General features: G+C 41.6%; 3 protein-coding genes across 3 annotated transcripts; all 3 read right to left on the reverse strand.

Moving 5' to 3' along the window:
* Window positions 1-2,991: 2,991 nt before the first annotated feature.
* Window positions 2,992-10,485, reverse strand: tmem45b (transmembrane protein 45B). Its single transcript, XM_028984277.1, has 6 exons — window positions 10,413-10,485; window positions 7,114-7,312; window positions 6,335-6,538; window positions 4,393-4,577; window positions 4,136-4,278; window positions 2,992-3,735 (listed from the first exon to the last, which is right to left on the reverse strand). The coding sequence occupies exons 2-6, from the start codon at window positions 7,301-7,303 to the stop codon at window positions 3,624-3,626; spliced, it is 834 nt and encodes a 277-aa protein (XP_028840110.1). The 5' UTR covers window positions 7,304-7,312; window positions 10,413-10,485; the 3' UTR covers window positions 2,992-3,623.
* Window positions 10,486-10,860: 375 nt separating this feature from the next.
* gng8 (guanine nucleotide binding protein (G protein), gamma 8) lies at window positions 10,861-14,065 on the reverse strand. The gene is made up of 3 exons (XM_028983915.1): window positions 13,921-14,065; window positions 13,211-13,323; window positions 10,861-11,105 (listed from the first exon to the last, which is right to left on the reverse strand). Exons 2-3 carry the CDS (start codon window positions 13,292-13,294, stop codon window positions 10,977-10,979), a joined length of 213 nt encoding a protein of 70 aa, XP_028839748.1. The 5' UTR covers window positions 13,295-13,323; window positions 13,921-14,065; the 3' UTR covers window positions 10,861-10,976.
* Window positions 14,066-15,286: 1,221 nt separating this feature from the next.
* Window positions 15,287-15,682, reverse strand: LOC114793077 (syncollin-like). The gene has a single exon (XM_028984735.1). The coding sequence runs from the start codon at window positions 15,680-15,682 to the stop codon at window positions 15,287-15,289; it is 396 nt and encodes a 131-aa protein (XP_028840568.1).
* Between the last annotated feature and the right edge of the window lie 2,398 nt (window positions 15,683-18,080).

The following is an 18,080-nucleotide window of genomic DNA, read 5'->3' on the forward strand; positions in this document are numbered from 1 at the left end:
TTCACTTTCTATGGCCTTGGGATGCCCGGAGGAAACCGGACAAAACTGGACAAAACACAAACCAACCTAATTCCACTCCACACACACAAGATCTGAGCAGGGATTTGAAATCACAATCTTGGAGGTGTGAGGTTATGTTGCTAACCGCCATGATCACCCTCAATAATACATTTACATATTACATCAAGAAATCACTGGAGACGGACATAACTACAGTGCTGAAACTATTCATAACGTTGTTACTGCGAGCAATCACTCCTTGTACAAGCGTTCAATGGAATAAAAAAACAGCGGATCCTCTTGCACAGGTACAGAAAATAAAAATGTTGACAACGACTGATCTTTTGAAATGTTTTGTTATATTTTAGGGTCTGAAGCAAGTATAAAAAAAGAAGAGAGAATGTCATCATAAAAACTAGTATATTCCCTGCTTTACACAAGTCCATAACTATGTCTCACTTTAATGTATATCACCTCTTCACCACAAGATGGCGAGCAAAGAGCATGCAAACGTCCAACATTGGACCAGACCCGGCCTTTGTTTTAATTGTTTAATTAGACAGAAAATGAAAAAAAGGGGGGGCCAGGTCTCCACTTTTTGTTAAGTACATAACTCCACATGTTTTCATTCATAGTTTTGATGCCTTCAGTGAGAATCTACCAATGTAAATGGTCAGGAAAATAAAGAAAACACATTCGATGAGAAAGTGTGTCCAAACTTTTGGCCTGTACTGTGTGTGTGTGTATGTGTATATATTGCAATACAATATATATATGTCTATATGCAGTTTACTGGTTGTAATGTAAGAACATAATCAGCCACTGCCACTGGCGCTCTTTCAGCTCAAGGCCCCAGATATCCTGTTACAGACCGGCCGGTGAGCCAACTGTCAATTTGTCTGAAAGGATTCTAAGCTTTAAAAAATTGTTATGCTGCCGCTGTCAAAAACCAGCGAATCGAGTTGAGTCCCGGGCACAAACAGGTTCAGGTGCTAGGGAACACTCGATTAATACCGTCTGATCACCATAAACACTCCACCACATGCATGAACAAAGAACAAAGACTCCATATAAGAAACATAGCACCAAACAGGAAGAAAATAAAGTGCAGGACACACAGGATTTACTCCTGTGTGTTGGAGTTGTGTCAGTGTAGAATCAGGGACTTAAGATTTATTGGCATGCAAGTCTAATAAATACTAGTCTGTTATCAGGAAATGATGGTGAACTGGCATGGTTACTGATTACTCAGCTCACACACACATGCACACACACAGTCAAGGTCTGATTTGAGGAAATAACCTCTTACAGAATATCTGTCCTTATTGTAGTGCAAGCTATAGGTATCCCACATGACATACTCTGCACTACATTCTCAAAACTTGCTACTGTTCATCATTCTTTTGTGAATGAACAGTAATCGTTGTCCTTTTAGAATTTCTACTCAGGGAATTATCACCACGTTACTTCCTCAGGTCCTCAGTTGGAATGAGAAGTGTGTTATCCTCACCACGATAGGCATGTGAAATACCTGACATGAAGCATGATGAATATCTTCCTTGTCTATGTTGTATCAATTTTTATTAAGTATATTTTGTATTTTTGTGAAAGTGAAGTCATTTCATTAACATGAGTGAATGATAATAAAGTGTTAAGCAGATGTCTGTTGGAAACAGTGTATGGGGGAAGCAAGGCATTTGAAATGTTGCCATCAAAGCAAAGGTCCCTTTTTTGGGGGAGCCTCAAATATTAAACTTTTTGCCTTGTTTGCTATTTTTTGTTTGTTTACTGCACCCCTCACATGTGTTATTTCATAGTCCTGTGTCTTCAGTTTTGATCTATAACCGTCATTATGTCATTATATATATGTCATTAAAACTGCAGCCCTGCTGGCTGTAAAGTGGAGTAGAACGGGTTGGGCCTGTTGAGTGCTCTGTGCATTATGTTACTAACAGCATATGAATCAGTTTTACGTGGGTTTGGTTGATTAAGTGGAGTGACTTGTAAGATAGGGTGTTGAAATGATGAATGCCATGCAAGTGGACGTTGAATATCATGACCCATTAGGATCTATGAGGACTAAGCTGAGAATGTTATTATAACATACAAATTGTGCATACCCATGTATGGCTGTTTTTTGCTATGTAAAAAAATGAGACCACAACCCTCATGGCTGCAGGAACGCATTCCAGGTCATAGGGTGCAGGGCAGAGACTCCCAGTGTGGGGTGCCAGCTCATCACAGGGTGCACACACCATGTACTATCCCACCCATGGAAAGCATGCAAAACTCACTCTCACAAAGCTGGTGCCTGAACTCACAACCTTAGATATGTGTGACTCCAACATATGAAACCGCTATTAAAAATAAATAATGTTTTTTGTGCAGTTTATAGGTAGTATTAAAGGGAGGAAATATTTTAAATGATTTTTGGTGGTCTTGTGTCAATGTAGACATACCAGTGGTGAAAACACAAGGACCGATTTATGGTATTATTAGCTATTCCTTGTATTTCATTTCAGGTTAGGATCCAGAGACACTGTAAAGTTTCATAGAAACACTGTATATTATATTTAATATTGCATTCCCTGCCATTGAGACACTTGAATTTTTTCCCACCCATAACCATTTGTGCACTCCTGAGGATGTGAGGGAGAGAGAGTGAGGTAGAGAGCAGTGTCAGGATGACTGAACCTTAGTGCCCTAATTGCATCAGCTCATAGATGCACACTGCACACAAGTCCAGTCCTGTGTTTTCATGATTGCATAGAACTGTAATTTCTATGCTCTAAACTCTAATGTTGTGTCAGAGTGACTCAAATAATCACCGTAAATATAACTTTTTGAATATTTCAGATGTTTCAGTCATGTCTTCTGCAGACACAAGGATTCCTATATGTTCCAGAAAACAAGACAGTCTTGGTTAAGTTTAGCCAAAAAGTTTGCATAGGCAAATTTGTAGGCGCTTAAGACCATTGACTCTGAGTTTGGCAGACAGTGGCTCATATTTGTTTTAACGGTGTTCACAATTTCTTCCATTAATACACAGTTCTTCTCATATTCCAACTTTTTTGGTTTGTTTTCATGTCATTCCACATCATATAATCATTTTTTACAGCAACAAGGTGTTTGACCAACTTTTGCATACTGTATGACTCACTGTATGTTTGCATATACATCAACACACCCACAAACAAGTTTCCAGCTGAAACAGAAAAAGCGCTGTGTGCTCATAACCAGCAATGCATCTGCCTGTTATTATTAGTTTCCTTTATGGGCCATCGTTTCCAAATGCCATTCTTTAAAAATATTTCAAAATATTTCCATAAACATTGTCACAAACAGAATCGTATATTTGCTGTAAAGCCAGAGCATCTTGTTTTCTGGGTGAAAGAGAGAAGGAGTCGTAACCAAATGCAGTCAAACCAAGGTCACTAGTTGGACCCTTTTCCTTCACACGTTTCTGGAACTTTCCTTTAAACATTAAAGAATACAAAGTATTTATAAGAAAACAGTACAAACACACTGCAAATTTGGTGCTGCATCATTGTGGACGTGTGCTAAATCACAGATTGCGGAGAATGGGATCGGTTGAGATTGGTTCTTTTCTTTTGCAAAGTTGTTTATTCTTCCTCAGAGTCCTGGAGCAAGGCCTTCTGGGAGGTGCAGTCTGTGGTTTTACGTAGTCCGATCTCCATATCGCCGATTGGTTTCCCCGAGAACCTGTTCAGAGTCCTGCAAGAACAAAACACAAAAGATCAAAATTACATTCAACCAGGGACTAGCCACATTTTACCAAAAGTGAATGAAGCAAAAATGGAAAATCTGCTTCACTCTTGTTCAACAAATGATGCTAAAATTAATGTGATTAAAAGCAATATTAAATCTTTCTCAAGGTAAAAGGTCAGTACTACTTCCTGAACAACTTCCTGGTTCCCTAATATTTCATGACACCAACCAGGCTTAATTGGACCCAATTGCATAGTCACGTGGATATATTCCTCACAAAACATGATGGTGAAACTTGGTGTTACTTATTACAGACCATTTGAGCAAATTAAAATTTAAATCTATTCAATGTAGACACTCAGTTCATTGTGTCTGAGATGTCCTTGAGAAGACAGGTACCACTCACCACCACACCACACAGTAGTTGAGGCTGACAACCAGCAGGGCCACAGCGTAGTGCCAGCAGAAACACATGGTGAGAAACATGACGTTGTCATGGAGGTCTGGGTCCCAGTGAGGTCCGCTAAGTGGAAACAGCACAAAGCCAATCTGTAACAAGAAAAAAAAAAAGCATTCATGCCAGGCTTGTAGCGTAATTTGGGAGTGCGAGTGAGTTGTAAATGTACTTAAAAGTAAGTGCCATCGCGAGGCATTCAATTTTACCTCATAGAACCAGGAGCCCTGCAGGATGGCCAAGCTGCTCCTGATAATCTCCAGGAGGGTGTTTTCTTTCACGAACACCTCCAGCACTGTGCAGGCTGCCCCACCAAACACCGGTACCAACAGCAGGGTGTGAACATGACTGTCCAGCATGGAGCGACCATGCAGGTGGTGGTAAAACAGGAAACCTGTTTTTCAAGACATGACATTGCATTGATGCTACAAGGTGATAAATTTAATATGAATAAACAGAAGTGCTTAAGCATGATCAAAGTCAAAGTCAACTTTATTGTCATCTCACCATGTACAAATGGAATAACACACAACACAAAACATGACAAAAGACATAATATAATCACTTATGAATGCTGAAAAAAGGTGGGGACTCTGAGTTCTATTGTAGCAGAATTTGAACCATTACTTGCAATATGCAATCTGTTCATTCCTTTTATTTCATTATCAGCTGAAATTTTTATTAAACCAATTTTTTTGTTTTATCTAATCAATAGTACGCAACTCTATAGAAATGTTAATTCCTTTGAAGTCAGGAAAGATTTTTACTGATTTTTACTGATTTCTCCTTCATAGAGAGTGTCATAACATTCTCCATCATCTGCTGGTTCCACCAGCATGCAGTGCAGAAACCGGCTACAGAGCGCTGTCAGCGTGTGCTCTAAGCTTGTTGAACTGCATTAACGTGGACCTGTACTTACACACAGAGAAATGTGTCTATATGAGTACAATTGCATGTTGCTGGGGCATTACCCATCTGAAGAACAATAATGTACCTATCCTCGCAGGTACATTTTGGACCCTAGTCATCTGTACCATTAAAGGCACAATACCTCATACCTCTCATGACTGGATTTTAGAATTATATTTGCATGTACAGTACATGCCAAAAGTTTGGACACATCTTCTCATTCAATGTGTTTTCTTTATTTTCATGACCATTTACATTGGTAGATTTAACATTTACATTTACAGCATTTATCATACGCCCTTATCCAGAGCAACTTAGTAGTAGTTACATTAGTTACAGGGACCGTCCCCCTGGAGACACTCAGGGTTAAGTGTCTTGCTAAGGGACACAATGGTAGTAAGTGGGATTTGAACCTGGGTCTACGGGTTCATAGGCAATTATGTTACCCACTAGGCTACTACCACCCAGGGATCAAAACTATGAATGAACACATGTGGAGTTATGTACTTAACAAAAAGTGGAGACCTGGTCTCCACAGTCACCGGACCTGAACCCAATCGAGATGGTTTGGGGTGAGCTGGACCGCAGAGTGAAGTCAAAGGGGCCAACAAGTGCTAAACACCTCTGGGAACTCCTTCAAGACTGCTGGAAAAGCATTTCAGGTGACGACCTCTTGAAGCCCATCGAGAGAATGCCAAGAGTGTGCAAAGCAGTAATCAGAGCAAAGGGCGGCTATTTAAGTACATAACTCCACATGTGTTCATTCATAGTTTTGATGCCTTCATTGAGAATCTACCAACGTAAATGGTCATGAAAATAAAGAAAACACATTGAATGAGAAGGTGTGTCCAACTTTTGGAGCTCTGTGTTTGTTTTCAGAAAGCCTTTGATATGACACTCTCTATGAAGGAGTAGTAAAAATCAGTAAAAAATCTTTCCTGATGGCAGTGAGGGGGTGTCAGCGCTGGGCATCTGCTTAAGGGTCAGGGGCAATGGGGCTGCCCCCAGATAAACAATGTGGAGGATTTTGTTTCCTTTTGGCCCTGCTTGCAATGTCCTGCTTCTGTGCTTCCTTCCCACCACACCCCCAAGTCATGACAGTTATATGTATGTGCTGCTCCAATTTTAAATTGCCCCACGGGGACAAATAAAGTTCTTTGAATTCAGTTTATACTTGTATGACTATTGGATGGATATTTCACTCCAAACTACCAAAACTGTGCAATAGTGCATGAAAGCTACCTTCTACAAACAGAGCCAGGGAAAGGCCGAAGCGATCCAGGCGAGGTGGAACGGGGAGTGAAGAAACGCTCAGTACATCTGCAATGCCAGAGATGCCAAAGAAAAGGTACATGGTGCTGTGCTGCCAGTTCATCAGCTTCACCCAGCCGTCGTTGTATAGGCGAGCATGAGGTCCGTCAGGCACAAACTGTTCTGCCATGATGCCTGTAGAAAAAGTTCAAATTAGCATTTTCATAAAAGTTCATAAATGTTCAACAATATTGAAAGTGAAGTGATTGTCATTGTGAAACACGCCAGCACAGCACACGATGACACAATGAAATGTGTCCTCTGCTGTTAATCATCACCCGGGGAGCAGTGTGTGGGGACAGTGCTTTTCTCAGTGGCACCTCGGTGGCATCTTGGCGGCTCAGGATTCGAACCCACAACCTGGTGTACTGACTAAACAAACAGTGCAACAATATATTGTCGGTGTTCATTTGCTTTTAAGACCTGACTAAAGTGCATCCAGAATGTATTCACAGCGCATCACTTTTTCCACATTTTCTGTTACAGCCTCATTCCAGATTGGATTACATGCATTTTTTCCCTCACGTTTTACATAAAACACCCCATAATGACAATGTGAAAAAGGTTTACTTGAGGTTCTGGCAAATTTGTTAAAAATAAACATAATAACATAACAAAATATGCATTGAGGATACTTTCCAAATGCACTGTATCACTGACAGGTATGAAGACAGTGGTTTCAGTGCAAGGCACTTGTAGAGATGACTTACCAACAAAGGCAAAGAAGATCTTAAGCACCCCCTCTATGAGGTCTACCCTGCTGAAGAAAGCCGGCAGCTTCTGCCTGTTTCTCTGCTGCCGGTGTTTCCAGCAGTGTCTGAGAGGATATTTCACAGACCACCACAGGCCGAATAAGAGGAAAAAGCTGCCTGGTAGGGCATGTCCCTTGAAGTTAGCCATCCTCAACACCTAAAAGCAAAGATTTCAGGAAGTTGAAGAGGTAAAGTAATAAGAGGTAAGGCAGAGGAGTAAAATCATGTTGAATGTTGAATTAAGATCAAGTCATGGATCTAGCTTAACTGAGTCCTATTTGCCTCTAATACAAACACACATGAATATTACAGTATTATTGATTTGAAGCTTCAAGGGTTTAGAAGGGAAGGCACACATCATCTGCCCGCCTTCCACAGGGAATAGAGTTATCATTTGACAGAGTGATAACACACCAAGCCATGGACAGTTAACAAAGCAGATGCAGTTCATTACTGTCACATGACTCTGGTCACGTGACCGGGGGCACCGTGGAAACCAGGTAACGCGACTCCCATAAATTGGCAAGATGGCCCCTGCCAGCTTCTCAGTCATTGGAATTTGTCAACTCGACCGGGCTCTCTCTTTCTCCTCAACCAAGTAAGACTCTCCTTATCTGTCTCATCATCTATCTACTCATCCATTTGTCCTGTCCCATCCCCGATCCTGTCCTTCACGCGGACATCAACATTCATGGGGTTTTGCGGCTTTCGCCGGCTCACGTTTGCAGATTAATACAGTGGAAACTTGCCTGCCTCCTTTGTGTTCAGCTGCACTGGGGTTCTCGTTCCCACAAACACACGCTCTCTTTCTGTTCTGCGTCTGTATTTCCATTTGGGGGGGACACTTCACTTTAACTCCACCGTATTTCAAAATCAAATATCTTACATTTTCCTCCAGTCTGTCTTTCCTTTTTACTTATGAGCATACAAAGGTGTGACTTGACCAGAAATACACCATTTTCTTTTCAAATAAATCTGGCCACTTTGTGTTCATGCTTTTTTATTTGCTTCTTTTTTTTTACTTTACAATCAGTAGTTACAGGGACAGTTCCCCTGGACCAGTTCAGGCTTAAGTGTTTTGCTTCAGAATGCTAGTTAGTGGGGTTTGAACCTGTTACTTTAGGTCTTCTGGTTCATAGAGAAGTGTAACCCACTAGGCTAAATGCAAATGCAATATAGAAAATGAAAACACATTGAACCTAAATCTAAGTTACAAATCAATTTAAAATTGGAACTTGCTTCATAGCCCCTTGGTTCTGACTCACTCACTCTGACTGTCCATAACCGCTTAGTCTTATTCGTTGTTGCGGCTACAGCAGCCCACTGGGACACTGGGTGCAGGATGGGGACTGACCCAGGGCAGAGCACCAGCCCACTGCAGGGAGCAAACACACACTCACACCTATGAGACAAGTCAAAGACTCCGATTAACATAGCACGGATGCCTTTGGATGGCAGGAGAAAACCGGAGAACCCTGACTGAAACCTGGGGAGAGCGAGCAAATTCCACACAGAAGGTCTGAGCCTGGATTCACTTTCCGCCACATCACCGTAAGTCCCTGATTGGTTCTATTTCATACAAATTGTTTGTCTTCAAAGTCTTAAATGTCAGACAAATTAATTACATTCTATTAAAAGTTTGGAGTGTCTAGAGTTTTATACCTAATATTAGTCAAATATGACATTTTAGTTTTGATATTTCTCTACTATTTTTTTCCTGTTCAACACTTTGTCTACCACCCTGCTTAAAGCCACAGGAGATCCCCATTGAATTTTGATGGAAAAGCAGCACTCAAACAGCCCATTTCACAAACCGTCTCATTTCATTTACGGCAAGTGGTACCTGTAATCAGAACAATTTACAATGTGCTTTCAGGTTAACATCAGTGAAGTAATCAGTAGTTTTACATATGCATTACAAGGGTGGCCATGAGCACAACACTCAAGCAGTGGTTGCTTCTTTGATAAATAGGGAGCCTGAACCATTGGGTATAATTTACATTTTTGGTAAGACTGAGACATCAAAGGGAAGCATAACTTAATGAGACACACTGAATCTTTTTCAGGAGGAACACACACTAACATTTTAGATCAAGGTTCACCAATCTACCATTCACATTACCTGCTTCTCTACAGAAACAAAAGGAGAACTCATCCACCAAGGTCTTCATGTTTATGAGGCAACATTGCAAAGTGCTGTGGTAGTTACACATAAATAAAACGAGCACCAGTGTACTACGGTTATGTGTGAGGTACCTTCTAGGTCATATATCACGAAAAGATTGCACATATACGCATGTCCATCCAATGCTCACACACAGGCTACTTTTACTTTGCACATTTCCATTGTCTTACACATGCACTACCTTTTCCCGGCACATATACCCTATGCCCGTTCAAATATGTCATGCACAAATATGAAAGACACATGATGTGTGCAAGAGAAAAGTGATGTATGTGCCAAGCAAAAGTAGCATGTGTGCAAGGCAGAAGTGGTGTAGCTTACATTAAAGTGAGGGCCAAGCAGTGCATTGCCAATGGCAGCCCCTCCCCAAGCTAGTCCCACCTAACATTCTCAATGGCACAGCGACAAACCTCCAGACGGACCTTTGACCTTGCATGCACAAAACTTCTACCTCACACACACGCCTCGAAGCACACCCATGACAAAATCCAGTCTCCTCTGAAACCTGTCTCCTGAACAGAGCATTTCTTTCCACTAGGGGCAGTGGTGCCAAGAAATCTTACCAACAATGCTGCAAAAAAGATAAGGCTTCGAGGTGCCAGCAGTGAGATAAGATATGATCAGTAGCTGACAATTGTATATAAGACTTTAAAATAATATCTAATGCGCTCAACATCTCCTGCCTTTAACATCTGCTGCGGACATCATGAATGTTCTGACACTAGGTTTACATTTTCAAGTTAACTGAGGAAACTTGCAGTCTGACTGCAAGTTAAATTAATGTGCAAGGTGAAGATCCGTCCTGCGACTTGGGAAGTGCAATCAAACCGACTCCGACTGCTCCTGCTCCAGGTCAAACCGGCCACACAGGGCATTCCTGTCAATCAGGTAGTGATGGGTGCTGGCACTGAACACACAGCAACAGGATATTGCTGAACCCAGCCGCCCAGACCTTTTATTTTATTTAATAATTTTATGAAAATAATTTATTCATAAATAAGTTTGCAATGGGCATACACCATGATTTGTAATTATAATTCTTATTACTATTTCCTTATTATGTCACCCTTACCTGGCAGTGGGGACTATGCTCCTCTCAGTGCCGGTCACAGCAGCAGTAGTATGACAGGCAGGTAGGATCCACCTGCAGCTCTGCTGCCTGACTGTCTGGCTCCACCTTCCTCTCCGGTGACTTGGTGACAACCTTTGGCCAGTGACAATACACTGACACTTGCATTTACCCAGCAACATTTATCATCCTTAGAACAAATAATCTTTAGCCTAATGGGTCACTTAAAGTGTAAACATTTTTAAAAATGTACCAAAAGCATGGAACTCCCTTTTAAAAGTACCACAAGTGGAAATGTTTCATAGAGTGGTTGTGCTGTTACTGTAAACTGAAATTAAGCTTTTATAACTGTTACTGAGGCAACACCTTCTCCAGGCCGCTGTAAATAGCTGCTCGCTGTGTTTCAGGTTAATGTGTAAACCACCCTGACAGAAGAGAGAATACTGCGGGCTGTTTATCACAGGACCTCGCCCTTTTCAAGAGCATTTTATTGCCACAATAAACAGATTCACACATGCAGTCCAGCATGTATTAAACAACCAACATTCACTATAAATGAATAAACCTTTAAATGATTGCACAAAAAATCTTCTTCTCTCTGAAGGGGTTTTCCGAGGAGGGGACGGGCGATATGAGCGGGTCCTCCTTAGCGTGGCTCTCGCAGAATGCCAGCAGCTCTGCAGCAGCCTTGGACACCTGCATGCAAGAGGGAGAATCCTGACGTCAGTTTGATTGCTGGGGTTGCCAGGTGTAGAGTGAATTTCTCCAGATGTTTAGTTAAAAATTTTAACATTTTAGCACTACTTGAAAGCACTTTTTTATTTATTTTAAATGGAGGTTGCCTTTGAAGAACCTCCATTGAAGTTTTTCCTTGGGTTCAGAAAGGGTCTAAGTTTGGCGAGTATCACTGTAAGGGCATTTGGACATACAGCATTTAAAAAGTACATCTTATTCATGAAAATAGACTGTTATGGTAGGCTGAGTATTTAGATGCATCCATAGAGCTCACGCAGCGTTTGTTTTACTCTAGGAGCATAGTAAAAGCAAATAAGTAATAAAAGTTGCCCGAAATGTGACCTACTGTGCATGGGAATTTAAAATCAAACAAGTAAACTTGTAGTAGGCAACCAGACCAAATCAGCCGTCTGATAAATGCTCTAAATGGCAACTCCTAACAGGAACAGCTGAAGGACATTTTACATTACTGTCACTGGCCGGGTTCGGGGACTCATTCGCAGGCATGCTTGGAGCGGATGGAGTAGTCGTCGTACTGGGAGAGGAGGACCGGAGGCGCTTGGCCGGTGATAAGGCGGCCGGAGGTGAGCTGGAACGGGAGTGTGGCCGTGGAAGCGCCGCAGTGCGGCGGGGAGGGAACTCTGGCTCCGTGGGGGGTAACGGGGAAGATCGTATTAGAAAAAGGGGGCAGGCAAACTCAAGGTCAATGGCGGGCGAAGGTCGTGGTCACACTGGAGAATCAGATTAGAGATCGTCGTCACAAGAGGGGCAGGCAAAGTTCTAGGTCGGGGACAGGCAAAGGTCGTGGTCATGGACATCAATCAGTCGGGCGTGGGGAAATAAGGCTGGCGTCTATGGAAGTAAATTCGTCAAAGAGTGGGCAGTGTCTCCTCAGTGTCATCTAGCTTTTATACTTGGTGCTGCCCGCTCTCACTTCCGTTTCCGGGTTGCCGTCTCCCCGGCTTGTCTGGCACTCTCTGGTGGGCTGGGGGTGTATTGGCCGTGACAATTACATTTACGGCATTTATCAGACGCCCTTATCCAGAGCGACTTACAATCAGTAGTTACAGGGACAGTCCCCCCCTGGAGCAACTTAGGGTTAAGTGTCTTGCTCAGGGACACAATGGTAGTAAGTGGGATTTAAGTGGGATTACCTAGATTTTTGGTAGAACTAAACCATTACACCTGTCTGATCACATGTCCCTGCTACGGATCCCAGCATACACCACAGTAAGGAGGAGAGTTCAATTTATCATTTAACATTTACATACAACCCATCTACATCAATGGAGAGTTTTAATAGACCATTTTTAAATTCTTGGGTGTGCATATGGACGCAGATCTGCATCCAACCCCTCAGCGGTAGTAAAGAAGGCCCAACATTAACTCCATTATCTGAGGATGCTCAGGAGATGGTGTGTGGTACTCGAACTGCATGATGGCAGGCAAGAAGTCACTACAGAAGGTCATCAGCACCGCATTGGTCACTCGCTTCCTTCCCTTAAGGACCTCTACAAGACCTGCTGTCTCAACACACCCAGGAGGTGTTTCAGATGCGGCCCTCTTGCAGGAGATTCATGGCAATAAGGTCAAGAACAAATAGAATGAAGGACAGTTTTTGCAACCAGGCTATAGCACTCATTATATAACACATAAACTGCAAACATACACACTGTATCTGCTCTGCTACTACTACATTACATTAAACTTCAATTCATACCAGTATTTGAGTGATTTGGAGTACAAATTAATAATGCTCATTGAAGTATTAAAGCTATCATCAATAAGATAAATGGGGATTTAGCATCAATTATTTTTTTTAACTGGTCTTTATTATGTCTAAACCACATGTGTGGTAGAAGGTCATAGGGTGGTAGTAGCCTAGTGGGTAACACACTCGTCTATGAACCAGAAGACCCAGGTTCAAATCCCACTTACTACCATTGTGTCCCTGAGCAAGACACTTAACCCTGAGTTGCTTACTGATTGTAAGTCGCTCTGGATAAGGGCGTCTGATAAATGCTGTAAATGTAAAATGTGTGTCTTTTGGACTGTATGTAACTCACCATCATTCTGTCAATATTAACCTCCAGTTTCAACTGTTCCACGGTCTTTCGAGCATCAGCAATTTTGGCCATGTTGTTGGACATCTTGGCTTCGGTGTTTAGTTGGTCACACTCTGTCACGCAGCCAAAAGATCACAGTAAACAGGGTTATCTAACGCAGTGGCATTCCCAACCACGGCCATTACATTAGTCTTAATTACATTTCAGCTGCTTTTCTGCACCACCTGAGTCCGTGGGTGTTTTGTTACTGTTTGTGGGCCTCAGCTGGCTGAGGGAGAAAATTCCCTCGGAGGGAGAGAAATAGGTGCACATGGGTCCTCGGAGGGTGATCCTAACCAGTAGAACTGGGGCTTAGCACACCTGTGCTATGCTTGTCTACACCAAACACTTTTTAATGTCTTGCATGGACTATTTAAACTAGTGAAGTACTTTTCTTTTGAATAAATGAACAAAATTTTACAGACACAAATAACTGATAATGCATGCAAATTTCTCTACATAACATAAGAAGATTAGGGTTTCATGTATCCTACAAACATCAATTGCGTAAAAATAAATGCAGAAAAAAAATGCTTTTCCTTGTTTTCTAATTCACTGGTGGTCTTTGAGGTCTCCAGCTACCATTCATGGTTCTGTTTCATGTTTACCAGACATATATTTCCCTATCAATCAAACCTACATTTTTTGCATCAATTATGTCACTGACTTACCGCAGAGATGAGCTGTCTGTAGATTCTCAGGTGGTGTCTTGGAGTGCTGTTCTTACAGGTATGATGGTGCAGAATGATTCCCATCAAGTCCCATAGCACAGTAACAGCCAAGGAGGAAAAATATATGAGGGGGGGTAGGAGAGAGAGAAGGTTGCCTCCCCTCATAATTAATGTGCTCTCACTAACAGACACACACACATACACACACACACACACACACAGACACACAAAAGGAAACTAACTGGCAACATGGGGTGTGACCTTCTTTTTATGTACATTCACTCTACGCCACACATACAGGGCAGTCGAAGACACTATGATGTTTGTGGGGTTCTAGTCCCGGCTTATAGAGAAAGTATAAAAGTGATCCCAAATGAGAGCAATTATGACAGGTTCTCCCGTATTGTCATAAACAAGACTTTATTTGGAATTTTTTGATCCTCACCCTCTTGGATGATGGGATTAGAATGAAGAACATGGATGCAGACGTCTTGTGTTTACTGGCTGTTCCTACCTGCCTGAATCAGAGTCAGCAGGGATAAACACCCTCGCAAAGAACGTCTCATAAGTAAAACCAATCAAAGGTAATTCTGCACTGTCAAAAACGAGAATAAATGTTTTCATCAATAAATGACTTCATTCATTAATGCTATTTGGAATTTGTTTTAATTTGCCTGATTAAGATGTTCTGTCCTAATATACTAGTTGCTACTTCAAATTTTGCCTGAAAAAAAAAACAACACTCTATTTAATGAATCACGAATCTCTTGATTTTGGTATCACTTAATGTTCACCTGTAGTGTTCTATTAGTGTTCAGCTCCATCATTCATACCCGCAGGAGCAGTGGCAGGGTCACAGCATGCCTGCGGGGGGTGGAACCCCACTTCAGGGGGCTAAAATGTCAAGTGCCTCATTAGCAGATGCTTCTCTGCATTTTATATTACACCAAAGTAAAGAGTGATCTGTTCATGAAAAGCTTCACTACAAGAGCTTAAAAGCATGTATAATGAAAATAGGTTAATAGGTGAATACTAGGTTTTACAAACCATTATACCATCAGGTATTAAGATATTTTTTTATTCTTGTACATTTAGTATGAACTAATTGTTATTATACATTGTATTCTAGAACTTGAATTTAAACCCCAGTAAGGGAATGGTGAAGAATTAAATGAATATGCAAGGCATACACTGTTACATCGAACCATTCAACTGTTAATCCTTACATTGCACATAAACTCATAAAGCATGGATTGATGTGATGAGCTGAGTTTTATTAGATTTAGGGTTTATCATGGATTTAACTAGTATGGCTGGTCCCTCACTTCTCCATCGTCTGGGCTCTTTGACATGGGTTCTTCTGGCTCTAGCACTCGCAGTAGTATGCAGAGATGTCATCGTTCCAGTTGCCGAACAGACCCTGGGTCACATCTTTCAGACGGTACTGGATGCCGGCGCCAAACTTGCGTTTCTTGCCCTCCTTCTTCATTCGTGACCAGACGGTGAGGGAGCACATCTTGTTCACGACCAGTGAGGACACACGGTTGTTCCAGCGCCATGGGATCATGGGGACGTCGTCATTATGGAAGGCATCGAGGTACTCTCCTCCACAGCTCTGCTCGTTGTAAATGTTGCTGTGCTCGAACATGCGGGCGCAGATCTTGACACCGTTGGGGTCCTTCAGCGTGCCTGGTTCAGGGCACTGGGCCCTCAGACCCACCCAGCACACAGCACACAGGAGCAAAGCCACAGCGACCTTCATGGTTGGTCCTCTAAGTGTCAGCTGAGATCCCAGGGCCATTGGCTCGGCTTAAATACCGGTCTCGGTGTGGGAAATCCTCAGCAATTTCACAGGTGCACTGAAGGTTGGCCTTAACAGAAAAAAGGTAACTACACTCCACCATTTCAACCCACATTTTCTTAGGCACTCTATTAGCAACATATTTGTTTTTCATAACTAACAGTTTGATGCTTGAAATCTTAGCTCTCGCTTTGGAGTTTGCCCAGATCCTTGGCATTGTTGCCATTGTTGTAAAACTGTGTTGTCTCAGAACAATTTTTTTTTGCCTATGATATAAAAGAAATGTTTTATTTGTCTTAAGGTGCTTAGCAGAATATTTGTACTGGACTGTATCAGATATTACAGAAATTACATTAGACATTTTGAAATGATCTGTATCATGTATTTGCCAAATGGTAAATGTTTCTGTCACTTTTGTATTTTCATTAAAGTATCTAGTAGCACATCGCAGGTGAGATACGAATCATATGTCTAATAGCATTGACATCATTATGTCTGAACTGTGTGATCCCAAGCACCTGGAGCCCTTAGCCTGCTTATCTTCTGAGCGAGCAGATTGCATCAGGTGGAGCTGGAACATTTGTTCTCAATGTGTGGGAAAATAAGCTTTTTATCAATTTTAAGATATATGCTTCTAAGGCAGAAGACTTCTTGTTATTTCCATGTTTACTGTACTTAAACTTGTTTTAATCATTACTCATGTGTATATGGTCTTTAATTGTTCTATCACAAGGAGTCTTTATGAAATTGCAGGAATAATTAAAAATTTTCATGTGTGCTCTGTTTTCAACAGTTGCTCTGTTAAGATACTGGGCACATTTCTTTTTTCTTTATCAACATAGTTGATAAAGTCCTGGCAACAGAAACTGAGCTACACTGCGCATCTGTCGCTGCCTCCCATTTTGCATGCAAAATACACCAGTTTTATTAGCTGTTAAAGAGAAAAAATATGTTGCTGGTCTGTTCTCACTCACAATTTTGCCTAAGAACACAGCCATGAATAAAGAATGGTAGCAACACGTCCTCCGACAGCAACTTCTCCCAACCTTCCAAAGACAGTTTGGCCAAATTGGCCTTTTCCATGATGGAGCACCGTACCATAAGGCCAAAGTGATAACGAAGTGGCTCTGGGAACAAAACATCGAAATTTTGGGTCCATTACCAGGAAACTCCCCGGACCTTAATCCAATTTAGAACATGTTGTTAATTCTCAAGAGGCGGGTGGACAAACAAAAACCCACAAATTCTGACAAGCACTGATTATGAAGGAACGGGTCAACATCAGTCAGGATTTGGCCCAGAAGTTGATTGATAGTATGTCAGGGCAAATTGCAGTGGTCTTGAAAAAAGGGCTAGCACTGCAATTATTGACTCTTTGTATAAACTTGATGTAATTGTCAATAAACACCTTTGAAACTTATAAAATTATACTTCAACACAACACAGAAAAACACTGAAGCAGAAAACTTTGTGAAAACCAGTAATTGTGTCATTCTGAAAACTTTTGTCCATGACTATCCATGATCTGTGAGAAGTAGGTTTCTATATAGACAAGCTACTTACGGTGGTTTGGGAACAGCAGGACATTAAGGGATTGCAGAGAGTAATTCTTTGTCAGAGTGCTGTGGCAGATCAGTTCTACCATCCTTCCAGGACATCTACACCAGAAGATGCACTGACATGATCATTCACCTGCTGACATCAGGCAGTTTTGTGGTCAGAACACAAGAGGTTCAGGGGGAGCATCGATCCTCAGGCTATTAGACTTCTTATCCAGGACACACCACCACAGCACAAAACTGTATTTAACCCTGTAAACTGGCTAGCACATGTGAGTTATATTTTCTATCTGCCTTCCACCCTTCTGCTGTTTATTATGGACAGTAATACCAGTCCAAGCATACAAAATGTTTACATTAATCTTATCCTATTTCTATTATTTGTATCTTTTATTTAATTTTGTAATTTGCTCAGTCGTGTGGGGGGGATCGAGGTACATTTTACTGTATGTTGTACATAACCCCATATGTGATAAATACCCTATCTTGAACATTGAAGGTTCCAGGTTTCATTTACATTTACATTTACAGCATTTTACAGCATTTACATTTACAGCATTTCAATTGGCTGCAAGCATGTATTCACTTTTACAATGCACAAAAAGCACCAAGAAATGAAACAAAATCAGAAGCTACAGTGCAGCTCCAGCAGTTTCAGACAACTGCATCTTAAAACAGCAAACAGATGTATCTTGGAATTTATTTATTTTTTGATCTGTTTCCCACCACCGTGCTGCGTCCACGTTCAAGACCGCCAGATGGCGGTAACGAGCCGCGCCTAAATTCGCGGCGCGGAAACG

The sequence above is a fragment of the Denticeps clupeoides genome, chromosome 6, assembly GCF_900700375.1.
Source record: "Denticeps clupeoides chromosome 6, fDenClu1.1, whole genome shotgun sequence".
Lineage (NCBI taxonomy): Eukaryota > Metazoa > Chordata > Actinopteri > Clupeiformes > Denticipitidae > Denticeps > Denticeps clupeoides.

Bases quoted from the DNA above. Each gene is read 5' to 3' on its own strand.
- LOC114793077 (XM_028984735.1), bottom strand. From the start codon at position 15,682: ATGAAGGTCGCTGTGGCTTTGCTCCTGTGTGCTGTGTGCTGGGTGGGT.
- tmem45b (XM_028984277.1), bottom strand. From the start codon at position 7,303: ATGGCTAACTTCAAGGGACATGCCCTACCAGGCAGCTTTTTCCTCTTA. The intron at 4,578-6,334 runs GTAGCTTTCATG...CTTGAAAAACAG, and splicing joins CCTGGCTCTGTTTGTAGAAG to GTTTCCTGTTTTACCACCAC. The intron at 4,279-4,392 runs GTAAAATTGAAT...TTCTTGTTACAG, and splicing joins AGGGCTCCTGGTTCTATGAG to ATTGGCTTTGTGCTGTTTCC.
- gng8 (XM_028983915.1), bottom strand. From the start codon at position 13,294: ATGTCCAACAACATGGCCAAAATTGCTGATGCTCGAAAGACCGTGGAA. The intron at 11,106-13,210 runs GTGAGTTACATA...TCTTGCATGCAG, and splicing joins TTAATATTGACAGAATGATG to GTGTCCAAGGCTGCTGCAGA.